The sequence below is a fragment of the Hordeum vulgare genome, chromosome 5H (assembly GCF_904849725.1).
Source record: "Hordeum vulgare subsp. vulgare chromosome 5H, MorexV3_pseudomolecules_assembly, whole genome shotgun sequence".
NCBI classification, from domain to species: domain Eukaryota; kingdom Viridiplantae; phylum Streptophyta; class Magnoliopsida; order Poales; family Poaceae; genus Hordeum; species Hordeum vulgare.
The window spans coordinates 570,506,087-570,532,538 of record NC_058522.1 but is presented as its reverse complement, the minus strand read 5'-3'; the positions used below and the strand labels follow the sequence as shown (position 1 = coordinate 570,532,538).

Here is a 26,452-nt window from a genome sequence, read left to right as displayed (position 1 = left end):
TTGGGACTGCTGCTGCCTTGTGTGCGTCTGATTCTCTTGAGAAGGACAATTCTACAGCCTTGGCAAGGCAGGTAATTAAGGATGTGTCTGGCAGTGGCATCAACTGTGAGCATTGGAGCTTACTGAAAATTGAACAGCTCTGGAGATGATATGATGGCCTGAAGAAGTTGACGAGAGGTATACTGTACGTACTATTTTGAGGATGTTTTCCCAGCTGCATTATGTTCATTTCTTGGAAACTTGCCACATATTTAAGTGTCCACATCTTATTGCTTTCAGATTTCACAAGTGGTATATTAAGGCTGGTGAATGATGCAGATATATATGAGGTTGACATGAATAAACATGCTTGTTTGAGAGTCTACAAAGATATGTTGAAGTGCTGCCGAGAAGAATATAAACCAAAAGCTCACAGTTGTGAGCTGAAACTGTGGCAGCCAACTAATTTTTCTTAGTCTGAACTCTGAAGAGAGTTTTTGGTACACATGCAGGTTGATAGGTTATTATGGAGCACATGTTCATCTTGGTTGACATCATTATGCATCTTCCGTAAGCGAGTCTCTGTCCGAGATGGTCAGCACGAAACAGTGAGTGCTAATTAAGATCGAGCAAACTTGTTTAATTCGCTCATAAACTTATAAAAAATTCTCTACTTTGCATGAGTTTTTCTAGTCAACGGTGCATAGTTAAATGTGCAGAAGTAAGGTGAGCCATTCCTACTACTTTAATAGTTAGGTGATCCATTTATATCTAATTCAGGAGATTCATGCTGTAGCCACCAAGTTATTCAGATGTAGCAGGATTCATGATAAAAAGCAGTTCTTCAGAACTTAAACTGCTAGACTTAACAAGAGATCGAACATATAAAACACTTCCGACATAAGTAATAACATGCATATTCTGACTAAATTTTCAAAGGAATCGACTGAGCACCGGTTATACTACTCCGCAATAATACCTGGAAACAAAGAAAAGGTTTGCGAGTTTGACATCCGCCAGGAAAACCCACTAGTTATACTCTGCTCAAGTATAACCTATGGGACAAAAAACCTGGCGCATCAATCAATCCGCCATGCTGATCAAGACTGTAAGTAAAAGCAGTACAGCACAAAGCAACAACCAAAAAGCAGATTACAGCGACCAAGAGGTATTAGCCGCACTAGCTAGCACCAGCCCATGCACCAATCACTCAAGACCAGACAGAATTTGAGCTGTATGAGAAAAAACAACGATCAGAAAGTGCACTGAGTAGTAGAAAAACAGACAAGACAACACACTCCAACGGCAATTAACAATTTGTCAAAACAACATAATCACGGGAGAGAGTTTGAGGTAATTTATATGTTCCTTTAGTCCTAAGAATTATTGCTGTAGGTGTAGGACATTCAGAGACGATTTTTTTTCTCTTTGCCAACTCGGGTACCACATATAGTTATCAGCAAAATGTTGCCCCATAGTAGTGTTTAATCTTACAAAGAATGCAACAAATTACGAGTGCACTCGGCAAAAGACTTAGTGTAAACACATGTACCTTGTTTTCACAGGCTCTTGTTTCTTGGAGAAGCTGCCTATTCTCACAGGCTGCTCTATTCCCTTCAAATTTGTACAGTCTTCAATCCACACATTTTGTATTTCTAAAATGTCATCTGCTCCACCAATGGACACAAGGTCCCAACAATACCGAATCTCTAATTCCTGGAGGGATGGGAGAGTAGTCCTCCAAAGGTGGCCTGGAATAGATTTTATATACGAACATGACCTTATTTTTAGTGAAACAAGGGATTGAAGGTTTTCTAGGCAGCTGGGAATAAATGAAGAGATATCCCCACATGCTTCTAAGTTGAGACTTTGGAGGGACAACGGTAGCACCAATCCCCCCCAGTTGATTCTAGAGCACCGACAAACATTTAAATCCTTCAGAGAAGAAAAACGGCCAAACATTTCAGCGTGCATGGACAGCAACTTGTTACACCAAACAAATGTAATACTCTCAAGAGCAGGTAGATATTTTTCTTCTAGGAAACCATCAATGGTTGACAGTTCTTCACACTGGTAGATGGTTAGGGAAGTAAGGCTGGTGAAGACCTGCCCAGAATTTCCAATAGATGTAAGAGATCGACAACATGAAATGCGCAATTCCTGCAGAGCAGGAAGATTCCACATTTGTTGTTGGATGGACGTGAGACGGCTGGATGACAAGAAAAGGTAGGTGAGAGAACAGCATTGAATATTGTGCGTGAAATTCCCACAACTCTGATCTATCGGACCGAATGTATCCTTGCCTAGCACAAGCTTCTTGAGAGAGGGCGCAACCAAACCTTGGGAGTTTATTTTTCCACAAGCCACCAACTTGAATATTTCAAGGCAACGAAAATCTCCAAAACTTTCGGTAGGTACCGATATTAAGTACTGGCAATTCATTATTGCAATTTTCTTGATGACAGGTAGATAAGTTGGGTGTACAAGTTGTTCGAGACTTGATAAACGGTGGCATCCATCAATGATTAGATCTGTCAGGGACGAGAAACCAATGCTGCCAATATTGATGTCAACTAGTTGACAATGAAGAAATGAAACGGATGTTAAGCTCGGCAGGCTTTGTGGCTGAAACCAGATCGGAGGAGAAACACCTGGGTAATAGTGAAGGAGTAGAGACTTGACACCAGTAGGAGGTTGTAGATAAGGAAGGACTTTTATCTCGTTTTTGTGAACCACCGAGTGATGCCATTGGAGCGTCAGCTTGTCAAGATATTCCTTATTCTTTAGTTCGGCTTCTGCTGCATGATCCTTGCTTAACCTGTCGATATTACTTATCTCCAAATGTCCACGAAGTTGCTTCATATTCTTTATGAGCCTACACCCTAGTCCTCGCATATCACTGTCTGCATCAACATTTACTCCATAAAAATGTTCTCCGTATCTTCCCATATTTGGACCATATTTAAATCCCTGCGATTCGAATCTCCATAAGTTGACCAACATACTGAAGTCACTAGGCAAGCTTTCTAGCTTGCATTTGATGACATATAAAACCTGTAAATTATGGAGCCTACAGATCGTTACAGGAAGACTGGTGATGGAACAAGCTCCAGGTATCTCAAGGTACCGTAGATGCTTCAAATTGCCAATGCTAGTTGGTAACTCATTCGCAGAGGCACAAACCATCACACGCATACGCGGAAATTCAGTGCACCAATCTTCCATCAAACTAGCTGGGTTTTTTTTATTCGCTAAACCCTTGTTGCAAAGAAGGGTACGGAGCTTTTTGTACTGTCCTAGGCTCAACAAGCTGGAATTGTTAATGCCTGTGCTACAGAATACTGACAGATGGCGAACATTCTGAGGAATTCTTTTGAAGTCATTTTTTTTTGTCACGATGAAACAGTCATCCTCTGAAACTTTCTGTGCCATATCATGCAACAAGTCATGGATTAAGTATTTACCTTGAACTTCTTGAAAGAAAGACCGATTCAGAAGTTCATCAAAGTATCGACAGCCAATATCTTGAACTGGAATAACACCTTGACGTTTCACAAAGCCTTCGGCTGCCCAAATTTCAGCTAAATGACTCTTTTCAAACTCCTTATCTTTGGGGTACACAGCACAAAATGAGAAGCATCTCTTCAAGTGGAACGGTAAATACATGTAGCTCGACCGAAGGGCTGGCAAAATTTCAGTTGTCTCTTGGTCCAACTCCCACAATTCATTCTCTAGTATACTATTCCAGTGTGATTTACGAAGATCATCCCGTAATATGCGTCCAAGAGTTTTAGCAGCTAAAGGAGAGCCTTTCAACTTACAAAGTATGTGTCTACCAATGAGCTCTAACTCTGGGAAACAATCAGAACTCTCAGACCCAAACACGCATAGTTTGAAGAAATTCCAAAAGACATCATTCTTTAAACCTTCCAATATAATTGGCTCCTTAGTGCGCACTAAATCAGCAACCTTTGGAGACCTGGTGGTGACCAACATCATACTTCCTTGTAGCACATTTTTCAAAGGAGCACAAAACCTCTTCCAGCACTGGCCATTTTCCACTAGAGCATCATCCCACATATCATCAAGGACAATCAAGAACTTTTCATTCTTCAAACTCTTAGAAAGAGCAAGTTGAAGAGAATTCAGATTGTCACTTGTTGCATGTTCACTAGGACAGGATTCTATAGCCTCTTTAGTTAACCTCTTCACATCAAAATCATCTGAAACGCAAATCCAAATTATTGTGTTGAAGTGCAACTTCACTTGTGGATGACTACAGATATGCTGGGCCAAAGTGGTTTTTCCAACACCTCCCATTCCAACTATCGGTAAAACTGGAAGATCTGGTAGTCTTGGTTCATCTGCACTAGTTTCCCTCTTGCGTTTCAAATGAGTGCTACTATGTGTAGGCACATCGAGCATTCCCAATATCTGCTTTAGCTCCATGTCACGACCAAATATTTTTGTTTCATTGGGGAATGAGCTAGTCTCTGGTCTGACTGTTTTGTCAAACCGTGGTGTCACTTCACCCAACCCCATTTTCTGTAGCAAATTGGAAATATTATCCAGCCTTTCACGGATATCATTCACTTTGATGAAGCTATTAAAAAACTCAATAATAGATGATTGTCTTGCATTACCCTCCACTATCACCTTATGGTTGTACCATTTGAGCTCATCAAGAAGGTCTTCAGCATCATAGACTGCATCCTTGAGATTTGGAAGGAGCTTGGCCACACCATCTTTGTGGCTTCTCCACTCTGCTAGATCAATGAGGTTATACATTGCAGGAAGAGTATCACTGAGGCGTTCCAAGCCACTCTGCAACTGAAATAGATCATGTTGAAACCTTTGCTCCTGAGTGCCTCTCCATTTGAATGAAATGGCATATCTAGCCCACTGAAAAAGATTGACAAACTCCTTGATGCCACTAGTGACCCCACTAGTATCCATTATATCCATGGCGGCAGGAGTATGAATACTTCCGTTCTCCCTGTTGACAATCAGTGGACAGAATGAGCAAACATATTTTGTGGTCAGAGGATGCTAATAAAGGTATAAATAAAATAAGCCAGATGTCTGTTCTGATAATAAAGCATAGTTGTGCAACTACCCTTTGAACCAGTCTCCATGTATAGTTTATGACCAAGTTCGGAAAGAATAATTATTTGTGAAAGTGACTTTCAAATATGTCCTTAATTATTTGTGAAAGTGACTTTCAAATATGACAAATGTTTCCTACCACCCGGTGGTAGTTACCACCATTTAAATTTTGTATGTTGTATGTACTATCTATTAAATCGGAGAGTATGTACGTGTAGTATGCAGTATATAAAAATGTTTGGAGAGTATATATACTACTTTTTAGTAGTATGTCTCGTATTTTGAGTATGCTCCTTTTTACGTACAAATATATGCGTATTTCAGAAATGTAATAAAAACCATGGGTCAACTTGCAATTTTTTTCATGCAACTCACTTGGAAGTATATCAACATATTTACAATGATAAATTAGTATATCAATCTTCTGTACATTATTTTTCCTATATATATATACAAATTAACTTTGCATTTGTAAAAGTAAAGTGTTGAACCGTTATGGGCTGTCTGGCCCATCTCACTTAAGCCCACAAGGCCCAGCCCTTGAGATGACCTAGAAGGAGGAGTTCCCAGTCCCTCCCGTGAGGGCCAACCGCCACACGACCACAACACCACACGGGAGCAACCAGGAAAGCTAGTCCCATCGGGAGGTGGTCCTCCCCCCTTCCTGTTGCTACTGTTAGGAAGTATTAGTATTAGTCTAGGATTATTAGTCTATTAGTATTAGTCTAGGAGTACTTATTAGTCTATGTTTACTTTCCTTGCACCTCAAGTCATGTGTAATATATATATATGCCCCTTGGGCCTTCAATACAGATAAGTTGCTTTCCTAACATGGTATTAGAGCACTAGGTTCTTTTTTTCGCACGCGCAACTCATGCTTTTTCCTCCTTCCCGACGCTCTCGCTGCAGCCTCTCTCGCCGACGCTTCCTCCCGCGTCGTGCTCGTGCTGCAGCCGCGTCTCCAGCCCGCCCCACCCCACCGCCGCCTGTCCAACGCCGCTGGATCTCGCTCCCGACTCGGCTCTGCCTCGCGCCGCTGAGTCTCGTTCCCGTCCTCGATCCGGTTTTCTCCCTGGCCGCTGGCTCTTGTTCCTCTCCCGATCCGACTGGCTGCTGGATATCTCGCCCTCGCCGCTGCCTCGATCTGGAGGCCGACTCCACCTGCCTCGACCCTGAAGGAACGAAGGAGGAGAGCAAGGGGAGACAGCCAAACTCCGGCAACGGCTCTCCTGATCACGCCTCGGCTCTTCTCTCTCCTGGCCGCGCCGGATCTCTAGGTTGCGCTACCCTTTCTCTTCCAGGTCGCGCCGCCTTCTGCCCTCCCGATCGGATCTGATCCAGCCGCTGTTGGGATCCCGCTGCTTCCACCACCTGTCGCTGGAGCCCGTCCTGATCCCGATTGGATCGTGATCTCTGATTCCCAAAAAAAAAAATGTCAGTTGCATTCGGCTACGTTGTTGTTCCTCGTTGTCCGGTGATCTTTGATGGCACTAACTACACCGAGTTCATTGGCTTCATGCGCATTCACATGCGTGGCATCCGTTTATGGGGTTTTCTTTCTGGCGAGGTCCGTTGTCCGCCATGTCTGGTTCCTCCCGTGGCTCCTACTCCACCGACCCCACCGGCTCTTCCTGCAGATGCTCCTCAAGCCGCAAAGGATCCGGCTAAGCTTGCTGATGAGGCCGCTGTGAGTGCTTATGATGAGAAGGTCTTGGCTTATGAGGAGGCTCTTCAGGTGTATCACGATGCTCTGTCCGCTTACACCCAGTGGCTTGATGATAATGCTCGTGCTACAGCTGTTCTCACTGCTAGTGTTCTGCCTCAGTTTGCCTCTGAGTTTTTGGGCCTTCCTACTGTCTTTGAGATGTGGACTCGCCTTCGTCAGCGCTATGAGCCCTCTGGTGATGCCTTATACCTCTCCGTGGCCCGTTAGGAGCATGCTCTTCAGCAGGGTGACTCTACTGTTGATGACTTCTATGCACAGAGTTCTACTATCTGGCGCCAGCTCGATTCTCTCCGCACTGCTGGTTGTCGTACTTGCCCCTGTTGCCAGGTTGTCCAGGCCAACTTAGAGTTTCATCGCGTCTACGAGTTCCTGTCTCGACTCCGTAAGGAGTTTGAGCCCCGGCGTGCTCAGTTGTTTGCTCGTGGCCGTATTTCTCTCATGGAGGCGCTTTCTGAGATTCGTGCTGAGGAGACTCGCTTACGTGGTGCTGGTCCCCTTCTCACTCGAGTGCTCAGCCGCTCTTGCCCACTCCTTCTGGAGGCTCAGGTCGCCCCCGTCCACATTGTGGCTACTGCAACAATGATGGTCATATTGAGTCCCACTGCTACATGAAGAAGAAACACTTGCGCCAGGCGCAATCATCATCTACAAAGACTTCGTCATCTACCTCGACAGCTTCAGCCATCGCTTTGACTGAGCAGGATATTCTGCGATTTAAGCGTCTGCTCGCTGCTTCAGGTTCTTCCTGTTGGAATTATGCCCTAGAGGCAATAATAAATGTATAGTTATTATTATAATTCCTGTATCAAGATAATAGTTTATTATCCATGCTATAATTGTATTGAATGAAGACTCATTTACATGTGTGGATACATAGACAAAACACCATCCCTAGCATGCCTCTAGTTGGCTAGCCAGTTGATCGATGATAGTCAGTGTCTTCTGATTATGAACAAGGTGTTGTTGCTTGATAACTGGATCACGTCATTGGGAGAATCACGTGATGGACTAGACCCAAACTAATAGACGTAGCATGTTGATCGTGTCATTTTGTTGCTACTGTTTTCTGCGTGTCAAGTATTTATTCCTATGACCATGAGATCATATAACTCACTGACACCGGAGGAATGCTTTGTGTGTATCAAACGTCGCAACGTAACTGGGTGACTATAAAGATGCTCTACAGGTATCTCCGAAGGTGTTAGTTGAGTTAGTATGGATCAAGACTGGGATTTGTCACTCCGTGTGACGGAGAGGTATCTCGGGGCCCACTCGGTAATACAACATCACACACAAGCCTTGCAAGCAATGTAACTTAGTGTAAGTTGCGGGATCTTGTATTACGGAACGAGTAAAGAGACTTGCCGGTAAACGAGATTGAAATAGGTATGCGGATACTGACGATCGAATCTCGGGCAAGTAACATACCGAAGGACAAAGGGAATGACATACGGGATTATACGAATCCTTGGCACTGAGGTTCAAACGATAAGATCTTCGTAGAATATGTAGGATCCAATATGGGCATCCAGGTCCCGCTATTGGATATTGACCGAGGAGTCTCTCGGGTCATGTCTACATAGTTCTCGAACCCGCAGGGTCTGCACACTTAAGGTTCGACGTTGTTTTATGCGTATTTGACTTATATGGTTGGTTACCGAATGTTGTTCGGAGTCCCGGATGAGATCACGGACGTCACGAGGGTTTCCGGAATGGTCCGGAAACGAAGATTGATATATAGGATGACCCCATTTGGTTACCGGAAGGTTTTCGTGCATTACCGGAAAAGTTTCGGGCTCATCGGTAGTGTACCGGGAGTGCCGGGAGGGGTGCCGGGGACCATCGGGAGGGGTGTCACGCCCCAAGGGGTCTCATGGGCTATGGGAAGAGATAAACCAGCCCCTAGTGGGCTGGAATAAGTTCCCACTAAGGCCCATAAGGTTTGAGAAGGAAAAAACACAAGGTGGAAAGAGTTTCCAAGTGGGAAGGTGGAATCCTACTCCAAGTAGGATTGGAGTAGGACTCCTCCACCTCCAATTTCGGCCAAACCTTGAGGGTTTGAGGCTGCCTCTTCCCTCCCCCTCCCTCCTATATATACTAAGGTATTAGGGCTGATTTGAGACAACTTTTGCCACGGCAGCCCGACCACATACCTCCATAGTTTTTCCTCTAGATCGCGTTTCTGCGGAGCTCAGGCGGAGCCCTGCTGAGACGAGATCATCACCAACCTCCGGAGCGCCGTCACGCTGCCGGAGAACTCTTCTACCTCTCCGTCTCTCTTGCTGGATCAAGAAGGCCGAGATCATCGTCGAGCTGTACGTGTGCTGAACGCGGAGGTGCCGTCCGTTCGGTACTAGATCGTGGGACTGATCGCGGGATTGTTCGCGGGGCGGATCGAGGGACGTGAGGACGTTCCACTACATCAACCGCGTTCTCTAACGCTTCTGCTGTACGATCTACAAGGGTACGTAGATCACTCATCCCCTCTCGTAGATGGACATCACCATGATAGGTCTTCGTGCGCGTAGGAAAATTTTTGTTTCCCATGCGACGTTCCCCAACAGTGGCATCATGAGCTAGGTTCATGCGTAGATGTCTTCTCGAGTAGAACACAAAAGGTTTTGTGGGCGGTGATGTGCGTTTTGCTGCCCTCCTTAGTCTTTTCTTGATTCCGCGGCATTGTTGGATTGAAGCGGCTTGGACCGACATTACTCGTACGCTTACGAGAGACTGGTTTCATCGTTACGAGTAACCCCCTTTGCTCAAAGATGACTCGCAAGTGACGGTTTCTCCAACTTTAGTTGAATCGGATTTGACCGAGGAGGTCCTTGGATGAGGTTAAATAGCAACTCATACATCTCCGTTGTGGTGTTTGCGTAAGTAAGATGCGATCCTACTAGATACCCTTGGTCACCACGTAAAACTTGCAACAACAAAATTAGAGGACGTCTAACTTGTTTTTGCAGGGTATGATTGTGATGTGATATGGCCAATGATGTGATGTGATATATTGGATGTATGAGATGATCATGTTGTAATAGAAATATCGACTTGCACGTCGATGGTACGGCAACCGGCAGGAGCCATAGGGTTGTCTTTATACTAACATATGTGCTTGCAGATGCGTTTACTATTTTGCTAGGATGTAGCTTTAGTAGTGATAGCATAAGTAGCACGACAACCCCGATGGCGACACGTTGATGGATGATCATGGTGTGGCGCCGGTGACAAGAAGATCGTGCCGGTGCTTTGGTGATGGAGATCAAGAAGCACGTGATGATGGCCATATCATGTCACTTATGAATTGCATGTGATGTTAATCCTTTTATGCACCTTATTTTGCTTAGAACAACGGTAGCATTATGAGGTGATCTCTCACTAAAATTTCAAGACAAAATTGTGTTCTCCCCGACTGTGCACCGTTGCTACAGTTCGTCGTTTCGAGACACCACGTGATGATCGGGTGTGATAGACTCAACGTTCACATACAACGGGTGCAAAACAGTTGCGCACGCGGAACACTCAGGTTAAGCTTGACGAGCCTAGCATGTGCAGACATGGCCTCGGAACACATGAGACCGAAAGGTCGATCATGAATCATATAGATGATATGATTAGCATAGGGATGCTTACCACTGAAACTACTCCCGACTCACGTGATGATCGGACTTGGGATAGTGTAGGTGGATCATGAACCACTCAAATGACTAGAGAGATGTACTTTTTGAGTGGGAGTTTAGCATCTAATTTGATTAAGTTGAACTCTAATTATCTTGAACATAGTCTAAGTCCACTTTGAATATATTTGTGTTGTAGATCATGGCTCACGCAAGTGTCATCCTCAATTTTAATACGTTCCTAGAGAAAGCTAAGTTGAAAGATGATGGAAGCAACTTTGTAGACTGGGCTCGTAATCTTAAGCTAATCTTACAAGCTGGAAAGAAGGATTATGTCCTTAATGCTGCGCTAGGAGATGAACCACCCGCTACGGCTGATCAGGATGTTAAGAACGCTTGGTTAGCGCGTAAGGAGGACTACTCAATAGTTCAATGTGCAGTCTTGTATGGCTTAGAACCGGGACTTCAACGTCGCTTTGAGTGTCATGGAGCATTTGAGATGTTCCAGGAGTTGAAGTTCATCTTTCAGAAGAACGCCCGGATCGAGAGGTATGAGACCTCCGATAAATTCTATGCTTGCAAGATGGAGGAAAACTCGTCTGTCAGTGAACATGTGCTCAAAATGTCTGGGTACTCAAACCGTCTAGCTGAACTGGGGATTGAACTCCCGCAAGAAGCTATCACTGACAGAATCCTTCAATCACTGCCGCCAAGCTATAAAGGCTTTGTGTTGAACTACAACATGCAAGGGATGAACAAGTCTCCCGGCGAGTTGTTTGTGATGCTGAAAGTCGCAGAGTCTGAACTCCGTAAAGAACATCAAGTGTTGATGGTGAGCAAGACCACTAGTTTCAAGAGAAACGGCAAAGGCAAGAAGGGCAATTCGAAGAAGAGCGGCAAGCCTGTTGCCAATCCGCCGAAGAAACCCAAGGCTGGACCTAAGCCTGAAACAGAGTGCTTCTATTGCAAGGGTATGGGTCACTGGAAGCGCAATTGCCCCAAGTATCTGGCAGATAAGAAGGCGGGCAAAGAAAAATCAGGTATATTTGATATACATGTTATTGATGTGTACTTAACCAGCTCTCGTAGTAGTGCCTGGGTATTCGATACCGGTTCTGTTGCTCACATTTGCAACTCGAAGCAGGAACTGCGGAATAGACGAAGGCTGGCGAAAGACGAAGTGACGATGCGCGTAGGAAACGGTTCCAAGGTTGATGCAATCGCCGTCGGCACAGTGTCACTTCAACTACCATCGGGATTAGTGATGAACTTAAATCATTGTTATTTAGTGCCTGCGTTGAGCATGAACATTATATCTGGATCTTGTTTATTGCGAGACGGTTACTCTTTTAAGTCTGAGAATAATGGTTGTTCTATTACTATGAGTAACATCTTTTATGGTCATGCACCGAATGTGAGAGGATTGTTCATATTGAATCTTGATAGAGATACGCATATACATAACATTGAGACCAAAAGAGTTAGAGTAAACAATGATAGCGCCATATTTTTGTGGCACTGCCGCTTGGGTCATATTGGTGTAAAGCGCATGAAGAAACTCCACGCTGATGGACTTTTGGAGTCACTTGACTTTGATTCACTTGACACGTGCGAACCATGCCTCATGGGCAAGATGACTAAGACTCCGTTCTCCGGAACAATGGAGCGTGCAAGTGACTTGTTGGAAATCATACATACCGATGTGTGTGGTCCAATGAGCGTGGAGGCACGCGGCGGATATCGTTATTTTCTCACCTTCACTGACGATCTAAGTAGATATGGTTATGTCTACTTGATGAAGCACAAGTCTGAAACATTTGAAAAGTTCAAGCAATTTCAGAGTGAAGTGGAAAATCATCGTAACAAGAAGATCAAGTTCCTACGGTCTGATCGTGGGGGTGAATATCTGAGTTTCGAGTTTGGTACTCACTTAAGACAATGTGGAATTGTTTCGCAGTTAACACCGCCCGGAACACCACAATGTAATGGTGTGTCCGAACGTCGTAATCGTACTTTATTAGAAATGGTGCGATCTATGATGTCTCTTACTGATTTGCCGTTATCATTTTGGGGTTATGCATTAGAAACAGCTGCATTCACTTTAAATAGGGCACCATCGAAATCCGTTGAGACGACACCATACGAACTGTGGTATGGCAAAAAGCCAAAGTTGTCGTTTCTTAAAGTTTGGGGATGTGATGCTTATGTCAAAAAGCTTCAGCCTGAAAAGCTGGAACCCAAAGCGGAAAAGTGCGTCTTCATAGGTTACCCAAAAGAGACAGTTGGGTACACCTTCTATCTCAAATCCGAGGGCAAAGTGTTTGTTGCTAAGAACGGAACTTTTCTCGAGAAGGAGTTTCTCTCGAGAGAATTGAGTGGGAGGAAGATAGAACTTGACGAGGTTGTCGAACCTCTCATCCCTCTGGATGGTGGCGCAGGGCAAGGGGAAACCTCTGTCGTTGCGACGCCGGTTGAGGAGGAAGTTAATGATGATGATCATGAAACTCCAGTTCAAGTTTCTGTTGAACCACGCAGGTCGACGAGATCACGCGCTGCTCCAGAGTGGTACGGTAATCCCGTCTTATCAATCATGTTGTTAGACAACAATGAACCTGCAAATTATGAAGAAGCGATGGTGGGCCCAGATTCCAACAAATGGCTAGAAGCCATGAAATCCGAGATAGGATCCATGTATGAGAACAAAGTATGGACTTTGGAGATACTGCCTGAGGGCCGCAAGGCTATTCAGAACAAATGGATCTTTAAGAAGAAGACGGACGCTGACGGTAATGTGACCGTTTATAAAGCTCGACTTGTGGCAAAGGGTTTTTCACAAGTTCCAGGAATTGACTACGATGAGACTTTCTCTCCTGTAGCGATGCTTAAGTCCGTCAGAATCATGTTAGCAATAGCTGCATTTTTCGATTATGAAATCTGGCAGATGGATGTCAAAACGGCGTTCCTTAACGGTTTCCTTAAGGAAGAGTTGTATATGATGCAACCCGAAGGTTTTGTCGATCCTAAAAATGCTGACAAAGTGTGCAAACTCCAGCGATCCATTTGTGGACTGGTGCAAGCATCTCGGAGTTGGAACAAACGCTTTGATGAGGTGATCAAAGCATTTGGGTTTATACAAGTGGTTGGAGAATCTTGTATTTACAAGAAAGTGAGTGGGAGCTCTGTGGCGTTTCTAATATTATATGTGGATGACATATTACTGATTGGAAACAACGTAGAGCTTTTGGAGAGCATAAAAGGGTACTTGAATAAAAGTTTCTCTATGAAGGACCTAGGAGAAGCTGCTTACATTCTAGGCATTAAGATCTATAGGGATAGATCAAAACGCCTGATAGGACTTTCACAAAGCACATACCTTGATAAAGTTTTGAAGAGGTTCAAAATGGAACAGTCCAAGAAAGGGTTCTTGCCGGTGTTACAAGGTACGAGATTGAGTAAGACTCAGTGCCCAGCAACTGATGAAGATAGAGAGCATATGCGCTCCGTCCCCTATGCTTCAGCCATAGGTTCTATCATGTATGCGATGCTGTGCACTAGACCGGATGTTAGCCTGGCCATAAGTATGGCAGGCAGGTTCCAGAGTAATCCAGGAGTGGATCACTGGACGGCGGTCAAGAATATCCTGAAGTACCTGAAAAGGACTAAGGAGATGTTTCTCGTGTATGGAAGTGACGAAGAGCTCGCCGTAAAAGGTTACGTCGATGCAAGCTTTGACACAGATCCGGACGACTCTAAGTCACAAACCGGATACGTATTTATTCTTAATGGGGGTGCAGTAAGCTGGTGCAGTTCCAAGCAAAGCGTCGTAGCAGATTCTACATGTGAAGCAAAGTACATGGCTGCCTCGGAGGCGGCTAAGGAAGGTGTCTGGATGAAGCAGTTCATGACGGATCTTGGAGTGGTGCCAAGTGCACTGGATCCAATAACCTTGTTCTGTGACAACACTGGTGCCATTGCCTTAGCAAAGGAACCAAGGTTTCACAAGAAGACCAGACACATCAAACGACGCTTCAACCTCATCCGCGACTACGTCGAGGAGGAGGACGTAAATATATGCAAGGTGCACACGGATCTGAATGTAGCAGACCCGCTGACTAAACCTCTTCCACGGCCAAAACATGATCGACACCAGAACTGTATGGGTGTTAGATTTATTACAATGTAATTCACATGGTGATGTGAGGGCTAGATTATTGACTCTAGTGCAAGTGGGAGACTGTTGGAATTATGCCCTAGAGGCAATAATAAATGTATAGTTATTATTATAATTCCTGTATCAAGATAATAGTTTATTATCCATGCTATAATTGTATTGAATGAAGACTCATTTACATGTGTGGATACATAGACAAAACACCATCCCTAGCATGCCTCTAGTTGGCTAGCCAGTTGATCGATGATAGTCAGTGTCTTCTGATTATGAACAAGGTGTTGTTGCTTGATAACTGGATCACGTCATTGGGAGAATCACGTGATGGACTAGACCCAAACTAATAGACGTAGCATGTTGATCGTGTCATTTTGTTGCTACTGTTTTCTGCGTGTCAAGTATTTATTCCTATGACCATGAGATCATATAACTCACTGACACCGGAGGAATGCTTTGTGTGTATCAAACGTCGCAACGTAACTGGGTGACTATAAAGATGCTCTACAGGTATCTCCGAAGGTGTTAGTTGAGTTAGTATGGATCAAGACTGGGATTTGTCACTCCGTGTGACGGAGAGGTATCTCGGGGCCCACTCGGTAATACAACATCACACACAAGCCTTGCAAGCAATGTAACTTAGTGTAAGTTGCGGGATCTTGTATTACGGAACGAGTAAAGAGACTTGCCGGTAAACGAGATTGAAATAGGTATGCAGATACTGACGATCGAATCTCGGGCAAGTAACATACCGAAGGACAAAGGGAATGACATACGGGATTATACGAATCCTTGGCACTGAGGTTCAAACGATAAGATCTTCGTAGAATATGTAGGATCCAATATGGGCATCCAGGTCCCGCTATTGGATATTGACCGAGGAGTCTCTCGAGTCATGTCTACATAGTTCTCGAACCCGCAGGGTCTGCACACTTAAGGTTCGACGTTGTTTTATGCGTATTTGACTTATATGGTTGGTTACCGAATGTTGTTCGGAGTCCCGGATGAGATCACGGACCTCACGAGGGTTTCCGGAATGGTCCGGAAACGAAGATTGATATATAGGATGACCCCATTTGGTTACCGGAAGGTTTTCGTGCATTACCGGAAAAGTTTCGGGCTCATCGGTAGTGTACCGGGAGTGCCGGGAGGGGTGCCGGGGACCATCGGGAGGGGTGTCACGCCCCAAGGGGTCTCATGGGCTATGGGAAGAGATAAACCAGCCCCTAGTGGGCTGGAATAAGTTCCCACTAAGGCCCATAAGGTTTGAGAAGGAAAAAACACAAGGTGGAAAGAGTTTCCAAGTGGGAAGGTGGAATCCTACTCCAAGTAGGATTGGAGTAGGACTCCTCCACCTCCAATTTCGGCCAAACCTTGAGGGTTTGAGGCTGCCTCTTCCCTCCCCCTCCCTCCTATATATACTAAGGTATTAGGGCTGATTTGAGACAACTTTTGCCACGGCAGCCCGACCACATACCTCCATAGTTTTTCCTCTAGATCGCGTTTCTGCGGAGCTCAGGCGGAGCCCTGCTGAGACGAGATCATCACCAACCTCCGGAGCGCCGTCACGCTGCCGGAGAACTCTTCTACCTCTCCGTCTCTCTTGCTGGATCAAGAAGGCCGAGATCATCGTCGAGCTGTACGTGTGCTGAACGCGGAGGTGCCGTCCGTTCGGTACTAGATCGTGGGACTGATCGCGGGATTGTTCGCGGGGCGGATCGAGGGACGTGAGGACGTTCCACTACATCAACCGCGTTCTCTAACGCTTCTGCTGTACGATCTACAAGGGTACGTAGATCACTCATCCCCTCTCGTAGATGGACATCACCATGATAGGTCTTCGTGCGCGTAGGAAAATTTTTGTTTCCCATGCGACGTTCCCCAACACTTCCTTGACGGGTACTGCTGGTTCTGTGACTAAGGCTTCCCGCACTGAGCGACCACCTTCTACACAGTCAGGAACGTCGCACACACACTCTGGTTGGAATTGGCCTTCGCCGCCATCTTCCACTGCCATCATCCCTAATCTAGTGTGTTTTCTAGTTTTCTTTGTTTTCCGCTGCATCCACAAAATCCGTTCATATTTTGTGTTTTCACATGCCATGCGAGTCCACCATACCTTAGTCCGTCAACCTTTCTCCGGTCCTGATCCTTTCTATACAACTTTTGTGGCCTACTTGTCCTTGTTGTTTTCTATAGGATTTTCTGGATTTCTTTTGCATTGTCGATCAGCATCCATCGTGCCTTATCCGTCAGGCTTCTTTCGCCGACGGTTGTCCTGGACTATGATTTTCTACACAATGCTTTATTCTCTTGATGTGCCATCTTCTTTTGACAACCCATCTTCTCTTGATACTTATGTTGTATCTTCAAGTGATGCGGTGTCTTCCTCTGATGTGCCATCTTCTTTTGACAACCATCTTCTCTTGATACTTATCTTGTATCTTCAACTGGTGCCGTGTCTACCTCTGATGTGCCATCTCTTCGTTCTCTCCTTCGGCGACTCGACAAGTTTTGAAGACTCTTCATGCTACAACGACACTCTCAAGACGCGGATTTGGATTATCATTGTTTTTTAGTATTACACTTCTTCAAATGCAATGCTATTGCATACGCTTTGCATTTATGGGGGGGTGTTAGGAAGTATTAGTATTAGTCTAGGAGTCCTTATTAGTCTATTAGTATTAGTCTAGGAGTCCTTATTAGTCTATGTTTACTTTCGTTGCACCTCAAGTCATGTGTAATATATATATATGCCCCTTGGGCCTTCAATACAGATAAGTTGCTTTCCTAACAGCTACATGGTATCACAGGCCAGCGACGGCGGGGCCTGAGGAGACGGCGGCGACGTCCGGCGAGGTGGCGGCTGATTTGGGCAGCGTCTGGCGTGGTGGGGACGACGTCCGGCGAGGTGGCGGCGGATTTGGGCGGCGTCCGGTGACGTCCAGCGAGGTGGCGGCGGACTTGGGCGGCGTCGGGTACGGCGGCGGCAGATCTGGGAGGCGCGGCATGGCTGTGCAGGAGGTGCGGCTCGTTGGCTGCGCGGCGGGAAGAAGGAGAGGTGGAGCTGATGTGCTGCGAGGCAGAGGAAGGAGAAGGCAGCTGAGGAGCTGCTTGGTCTCCTCGAGAGTGGAGCGATCTTGTACCTCTTGCTGCGGCTGACTGTCACCTGGCTATCCCTCTGAACTCTTGCTGCAACTGCTGCTTGCTCCTCAGCGTGGCACGCTTTGGTGCTGCGGGAGAAGAGGAGAAGGGTAGTGGAGAAGAGCAGCTCCTTGTTGTGCTGCTGTGTGAGCTGGAGAACTGCTGGGGGGTTGGCTACTGTTGGAGGCCAAGATCCTCTGGAACTGTTGTTGTTTGCAAAGGAAGGAGGAAGAGAACTGCTGCTATTTGCAGAGGAAGGAGGAAGAGAACTGTTGCTGTTTGCGGAGGAAGGAGGAAGAGAACTGCTGCTGGAGAAGCGGTTGTGGTTGCTGCTTGCACTTGGGTGTTGCTGCTAGCCAGGGGGCGTAAAGGGACCGCAGCTATAGGGTTGTGCTGCTGAGGGCTGCTATTGCTAGTTACCGGATCGGAGATGGCTGAACCAAATGCGCTTGCCGAGGCTTTCGAGAAGCTCGCTAAGATCCTCGCAAAGTCCAACTCTGGGACCATCGTTCCTCGACAGGAAGTGGCTCGGAAGCTCGAAATGTCACCTCTGGACATGAAGCTGGAGGGGGCCACAAATTACTTGAGTTGGTCCAAGAGGGCATTGCTGGCTGTAAAACAGAAGGAACTTGATGGGCACTTATTGGATATGATTGATGAATCAGGAGACAAGAATACCGCGAAGGGAAAGAGGTGGAAGGTCATAAACTCTGTGCTCGTTGGCTGGTTGTTGAACTCAGTGGTGCCCTCCATTGGACGCTCGATGGAGGGACTATCCACATCCGCCGAGATATGGAAGACCCTATCCACCCAATACTCAGGCAAGGGTAATTTCATGCTAATCGCTCAGATTGAGGGGAAGATCAGTCACTTGCGCCAAGGTGACAACATGTCAGTGATGGCCTATGTGGCAGAGCTGCAGGCTTTGTGGGCGGAGCAGGATAACTGTGATCCTTTGGAACTCTATGATGCGGCTTGCATCAAGTGAGGGCGCAAGTGGATTGCACGCAGGCGTGTGCTGAAACTGTTGGAAGGGCTCAGAGGTTGCTTTCATGGAAGGGGGGCATCCTTGTTGCACCAACCTCTTCTGCCAACTATTGAGGAGACTATTGCAGCAATGTCTCAAGAGGAGGTGAGGCTATCTCTTGAGCATGCAGATGTGAAGGTTGCGCCGGCTTTGACATTTGCAGTCACTGAGCGCACGGAGTGGGAAGATCCCAAAAAATGTCATATCTGTAGGGAGGTAGGTCACTAGAAGAGGGAATGTCCAACTCGTGGCAGAGGCAGGGGATACAACAGAGGAGGAACTGGCAGAGGCAGGCAGGCAGGCTAGAGGCAGAGGTGGGTACATAGGGACCTCAGGGGGTCAACCTTCTTGGGGCAGAGGTGGCCACTCACGAAACCCAGGGGGGCAGAGGGCACATATGGTAGTTGAAGGGGACACTTTGAAAACAAAGGGTGAGGAAGTTGACGAGTCTACCTATGGAGACTTTGCTTATTGGGCCTCCACTGATGAAGGTAATCCGACAAAGGCATCACTTACTCCTAATATGGATGCTCCAGAGTGGGTCCTAGACTCTGGAGCATCTAAGCATGTTGCGGGTAATTCCTGTGTGTTTGAGTCTTACAATAAGCATCCTCCTACTCACAAGGGCACTATTCGAACTGCCGATGGTACAAATCAGCCTGTCACAGGGGTTGGCACAGTCAAGTGCACTTCAATTATCTCGCTACCATCAGTTTTACATGTGCCAGCTTTTCCTGTCAATTTGGTCTCTTTCAGTGCTCTCATTGATCAAATAGACTGTCGTGTGATCCTTGACAAGTTCGGTTGCTTGATTCAGGAACGCCAGACGAGCCAGGCAGTTGGGACTGGCACCAGGCGTAAGGGGCTCTAGTACATGGATCAGGAGGTGCAACCGGACTTGGTGTATGCCACAACCATGGACGACAAGGAGAAGCAGGCGATGATCCATCACAACAGGATGGGGCATGTATCTTTTGATAAGATGAGTAGAATATTTTTGGATGTTATGTGTGGAATAGGCAATGTCAAGTTGACATGTGATGCTTGCGAATATGCAAAACACACACGAGCCTCATATGTGAGTAAGGGGTTTAGGAGCATATCTCCCTTTATGCTTATTCACTCGGATGTATGGACTAGCCCAGTAGTGTCAATGAATGGAAAGAAGTATTTTGTTACCTTCATCGACTGCTATTCTCGTATGACTTGGATTTTCTTGATGCGTCACAAAGATGAGGTGTTTAGTTGTTTTCAGAACATACATGCTCTTGTAAAGGACCAGTTTCAAGTGCAGGTCAAGGTGCATAGGACTGACAATGGCATAGAGTATGTCAACAACATTTTTGGGGCTTTCATGGCTGGCCAAGGGATTCTTCATCAAACTTCATGTCCCGACAAACCCCCCCCCCCCTCAGAATGGAGTGGCCGAAAGGAAGAATCGTCATATTCTTGAGGTTGCTCGGTCGTTGATGTTTACCATGAATGTGCCTAAGTTCTTGTGGGATGAAGCAGTTATCACAGCTACATACCTGATCAACCGTACACCTTCCAGGATACTAGGCATGAAATCTCCGTCTGAGTTGCTCGTTGGAGATAATAAGTTTGTTGTCCCCCCAAAGCTGTTTGGCCGGACCTGTTTTGTTCGTGATCACCGACCATCTGTTGGCAAACTTGATCCTCGAGCAGTGAAGTGTATCTTTCTGGGATACTCTTCTAGTCAGCGGGGGTATAAATGTTGGTGTCCCTCTCAAAAATGCAGGTTTGTAAGTATGAATGTTACCTTCAGGGAGTGAGCCATTCTATGGCGAGCCGACTGATCTCAGTCTGCTGTTTGAAGAGCTTGACCACCTACACCCTATGCATGATGGTCAAGAGGGGGGGAAGGAGGTGTCCCATACTCATAGTGATTCTGTCGGCATTAACACTGATAATGATCTGCAGGTTCAGGTCCAACCAATAGTGGGTATTCACTAATGATGATGTGCAGGTTCATGTCGAACCAAGTGTCGATACACTTAAGATTGGTGCTCTTCAGGTTCTTGTTCGAGATCGATGGCAGACGAATACCATGGTGTACTCTCGACCGCAACCACAAGTGCAGGGGGAGCAGCAAGGCAGTGAGGCAAGAGTACATGGGAGCAGCAAGGCAGTGAGGCAGCAGTACAGGGGGAGCAGCAAGACAGTGAGGCAAGCTCATCTGACACTGTGAAGCTGCCCATTGCGTTGCGAAAGGCTACACGTGAAGCAGCAAGGAAGGGTGAAGTAGCAAGGAAGGCTCTACCAAAGGATGATGCTTTTGACGACCTTGATATTGGCAATTTTGCGTCTTATAAGGATCGGTTGTTGCATCCCTTCAAACTATGTCAATCCCGAAGGATTGAAAGGCTGCAAAGCAAGATCCGAAGTGGCGCAAAGCGATGATAGAAGAGTTGGAAGCACTTAGGAAAAACAAGACATGGGTGCTAACTGTTAGGAAAGCAACTTATCTATATTGAAAGCCCAAGGGGCATATATATATTACACATGACTTGAGGTGCAAGGAAAGTAAACATAGACTAATAAGGACTCCTAGACTAATACTAATAGACTAATAAGGACTCGTAGACTAATACTAATACTTCCTAACACCCCCCCCCCCTCAAATGCAAAGCGTATGCAATAGCATTGCATTTGAAGAAGTGTAATACTAAAAAAACAATGATAATCCAAATCCGCGTCTTGAGAGTGTCGTCGTAACATGAAGAGTCTTCAAAACTTGTCGAGTCGCCGAAGGAGTGAACGAAGAGATGGCACATCAGAGGCAGACACCGCATCACTTGAAGATACAAGATAAGTATCAAGAGAAGATGGGTTGTCAAAAGAAGATGGCACATCAAGAGGAAGACACCGAAGAGATGGCACATCAGAGGAAGACACCGCATCACTTGAAGATACAACAAAAGTATCAAGAGAAGATGGGTTGTCAAAAGAAGATGGCACATCAAGAGGAAGACACCGAAGAGATGGCACATCAGAGGAAGACACCGCATCACTTGAAGATACAACAAAAGTATCAAGAGAAGATGGGTTGTCAAAAGAAGATGGCACATCAAGAAAATAAAGCATTGTGCAGAAAATCATAGCCCACGACAACCGTCGGCGAAAGAAGCTTGGCGGTTAAGGCACGATGGACGTAGATCGACAATGCAAAAGAAGTCCAGAAAATCCTATAGAAAACAATAAGGGCAAATAGGCCACAAAAGTTGCATAGAAAGGATCAGGACCGGAGAAAAGGCCGACGGACAAAGGTATGGTGGACTCGCATGGCATGAGAAAACACAAAATATCAACGGATTTGGTGGACGCAACGGAAAATATAGAAAACTAGAAAACACACACTAGATTAGGGATGATGGCAGCGGAAGAGAAAAAATAATATCATGGCGAAGAGAATAGCAGTAGCACGCGAGCTGGACGTGCGGGAGCAGAACATGCAATCGGGAGCTAGCCAGTACACGCCACGAGAAGGTAGCATGCAGCAGCAAGCAGCACGTGTGTAGGAGAGGCAGCGGTGGCCAATAGCATCATGTAGCAGCATGAGCAGAACCACCACGTAGCAACAATTTTTTTTTTGGAAACGCAGTCAACAAACCGCAGCTGCGTCAGGAGCCGCGTCGATCTGGATCCGCAGCTGCGTCAGGAGCCGCGTTGATCTGGAGCAGCCCTCAGTAACAGATCTGGCTGGGAGGACGGGAGAAACCGGGATCCAGCAGCAGTACGTCAGGTTGTTGTGGTGGGATTCAGCAGCAGTACTCAGGTGGGAGCGGTGGGATCCAGCAGCAGGTGGAATCCGCGGTTGACTTCACCAAACCGGCTGGGATCCAGCAGCAGGTCTGGAGGCGGTTGACTTCACCGATCAGGGCGGGACAGGCAGGGGCTGGCGGACGGGAATCAACCGCCTTGATCTGATCTGGAGATGGCGGCGGGGGCCAGAGCTGGAGGCGCGGTGGCTGGGGGCGACGGTGGCTGGGGGCGGCGGCGGCTGGAACCAGCAGGACGAGGCCGAATCCAGCAGGAGCGGTGACGGGCGAGACCGAGAGCGTCGAGCGGGATGAGCTGACGCAGCCGATCCGATCCTGACGGGAGCCTGAAGGCTTCGAGCGTGGCGAGCGCGATCCGGCGGGACCAGGAGGGTTCGAGCGGGGCCTGCGGGAGCAGACGAGAAGGAGGACTCGATCGAGACGAACGGGAGATCGAGGACGAGATTGGATAGAAGCACGAGTTGCGCGTGCGAAAAAAAAGAACCTAGGGCTCTAATACCATGTTAGGAAAGCAATATATATATTACACATGACTTGAGGTGCAAGGAAAGTAAACATAGACTAATAAGGACTCCTAGACTAATACTAATAGACTAATCAGGACTCCTAGACTAATACTAATACTTCCTAACACTAACCACATTGCCGACAAAAAAGAAAGCAGTGAGTTGTAAGTGGATATATACAGTTAAGCAGAATCCTGAGGGTAAGGTGGAACAGTATAAGGCCAGATTGGTCGCCGGAGGATATAGTCAAACTTATGGAATTGACTATGATGAGACATTTGCGTCCATGGCAAAGATGAACACGGTTAGGATATTGGTCTCTTGTGCTGCAAACTTTGGGTGGAAGTTGCATCAATTAGATGTCAAGAATGCCTTCTTACATGGTGAATTGCATGAAGAAATGTACATGGAGATACGACCAGGTTTTTGTACTTCAGAGACCACGGGGAAGGTATGCAGGCTGAAGAAATCCTTGTATGGATTGAAGCAATCACCGCGGGCATGGTTTTATAGGTTCGGGCGTGCTATCCGTGGTATGGGGTATGGTCAGTGTAACGTCGACCACACGATGTTTTACACACATTCTGATCGGAAAATCACCATTCCTGTTGTTTATGTAGATGACATTATTATCACTGGAGATGATAAGGAGGAAATAGAGAGATTAAAGGGTTGTCTGAGCAAGGAGTTTGAGGTAAAGGATCTAGGCAACCTAAAATATTTCCTTGGCATTGAAGTGGCTCAGACAGAGAAGGGAATCTCTATGTGCCAACAAAAATATACCTTGGATCTCTTGAGTGACATGGGCATGATGGGATGTCGTGTTGCCCCTACTCCGATTGAACAAAATCATACGACAGCACAATCAGGAGATCTAGTGAATAAGGAAGATTATCAGAAATTGGTTGGGAGATTATTGTACTTGTGTCATACCAGGCCTGACATTGCGTATGATGTGGGAGTGGTAAGCAGATACATGCATGAACTAAGGAGTGGGCATCTGGATATCGTGCACAGAATCCTGAGATACTTGAAGGGGACTCCGTGTTGGAAATATGCCCTAGAGGCAATAGTAAATTAGTTATTATTATATTTCTTAGTTCATTATAATCGTTTATTATCCATGCTATAATTGTATTGATTGGAAACACAATACTTGTGTGGATACATAGACAAAACACTGTCCCTAGTAAGCCTCTAGTTGACTAGCTCGTTGATCAAAGATGGTTAAGGTTTCCTGGCCATAGGCAAGTGTTGTCACTTGATAACGGGATCACATCATTAGGAGAATCATGTGATGGACTAGACCCAAACTAATAGACGTAGCATGTTGATCGTGTCATTTTGTTGCTACTGTTTTCTGCGTGTCAAGTATTTGTTCCTATGACCATGAGATCATATAAACTCACGGACACCAGAGGAATGCTTTGTGTGTATCAAACGTCGCAACGTAACTGGGTGACTATAAAGATGCTCTACAGGTATCTCCGAAGGTGTTCGTTGAGTTAGTATAGATCGAGACTGGGATTTGTCACTCCGTGTGAACGGAGAGGTATCTCGGGGCCCACTCGGTAATACAAGATCACACACAAGCCTTGCAAGCAATGTAACTTAGTGTAAGTTGCGGGATCTTGTATTACGGAATGAGTAAAGAGACTTGCCAGTAAACGAGATTGAAATAGGTATACGGATACTGACGATCGAATCTCGGGCAAGTAACATACCGAAGGACAAAGGGAATGACATACGGGATTATATGAATCCTTGGCACTAAGGTTCAAACGATAAGATCTTCGTAGAATATGTAGGATCCAATATGGGCATCCAGGTCCCGCTATTGGATATTGACCGAGGAGTCTCTCGGGTCATGTCTACATAGTTCTCGAACCCGCATGGTCTGCACACTTAAGGTTCGACGTTGTTTTATGCGTATTTGAGTTATATGGTTGGTTACCGAATGTTGTTCGGAGTCCCGGATGAGATCACGGACGTCACGAGGGTTTCCGGAATGGTCCGGAAACGAAGATTGATATATAGGATGACCTCATTTGGTTACCGGAAGGTTTTCGTGCATTACCGGAAAAGTTTCGGGCTCATCGGTAGTGTACCGGGAGTGCCGGGAGGGGTGCCGGGGACCATCGGGAGGGGTGTCACGCCCCAAGGGGTCTCATGGGCTATGGGAAGAGATAAACCAGCCCCTAGTGGGCTGGAATAAGTTCCCACTAAGGCCCATAAGGTTTGAGAAGGAAAAAACACAAGGTGGAAAGAGTTTCCAAGTGGGAAGGTGGAATCCTACTCCAAGTAGGATTGGAGTAGGACTCCTCCACCTCCAATTTCGGCCAAACCTTTAGGTTTTGAGGCTGCCTCCTCCCCTCCCTCCCACCTATATATACGGAGGTTTTAGGGCTGATTTGAGACGACTTTTCCACGGCAGCCCGACCACATACCTCCACGGTTTTTCCTCTAGATCGCGTTTCTGCGGAGCTCGGGCGGAGCCCTGCTGAGACAAGGTCATCACCAACCTCCGGAGCGCCGTCACGCTGCCGGAGAACTCTTCTACCTCTCCGTCTCTCTTGCTAGATCAAGAAGGCCGAGATCATCGTCGAGCTGTACGTGTGCTGAACGCGGAGGTGCCGTCCGTTCGGTACTAGATCGTGGGACTGATCGCGGGATTGTTCGCGGGGCGGATCGAGGGACGTGAGGACGTTCCACTACATCAACCGCGTTCTCTAACGCTTCTGCTGTACGATCTACAAGGGTACGTAGATCACTCATCCCCTCTCGTAGATGGACATCACCATGATAGGTCTTCGTGCGCGTAGGAAAATTTTTGTTTCCCATGCGACGTTCCCCAACAGTGGTATCAGAGCTAGGTTCATGCGTAGATGTCTTCTCGAGTAGAACACAAAAGTTTTTGTGGGCGGTGATGTGCGTTTTGCTGCCCTCCTTAGTCTTTTCTTGATTCCGCGGTATTGTTGGATTGAAGCGGCTTGGACCGACATTACTCGTACGCTTACGAGAGACTGGTTTCATCGTTACGAGTAACCCCCTTTGCTCAAAGATGACTGGCAAGTGACTGTTTCTCCAACTTTAGTTGAATCGGATTTGACCGAGGAGGTCCTTGGATGAGGTTAAATAGCAACTCATATATCTCCGTTGTGGTGTTTGCGTAAGTAAGATGCGATCCTACTAGATACCCTCGGTCACCACGTAAAACATGCAACAACAAAATTAGAGGACGTCTAACTTGTTTTTGCAGGGTATGATTGTGATGTGATATGGCCAACGATGTGATGTGATATATTGGATGTATGAGATGATCATGTTGTAATAGAAATATCGACTTGCACGTCGATGGTACGGCAACCGGCAGGAGCCATAG

The 26,452-nt window shown here is 46.4% G+C and overlaps 1 protein-coding gene across 1 annotated transcript; it reads right to left on the bottom strand.

The window, feature by feature from the left end:
* Nucleotides 1-880: 880 nt before the first annotated feature.
* Nucleotides 881-17,604, bottom strand: LOC123397361 (putative disease resistance protein RGA1). The gene is made up of 5 exons (XM_045091932.1): nt 17,405-17,604; nt 6,373-6,498; nt 5,951-6,257; nt 1,532-5,028; nt 881-1,211 (listed from the first exon to the last, which is right to left on the bottom strand). The coding sequence occupies exons 1-5, from the start codon at nt 17,602-17,604 to the stop codon at nt 1,190-1,192; spliced, it is 4,152 nt and encodes a 1,383-aa protein (XP_044947867.1). The 3' UTR covers nt 881-1,189.
* Nucleotides 17,605-26,452: the final 8,848 nt, after the last annotated feature.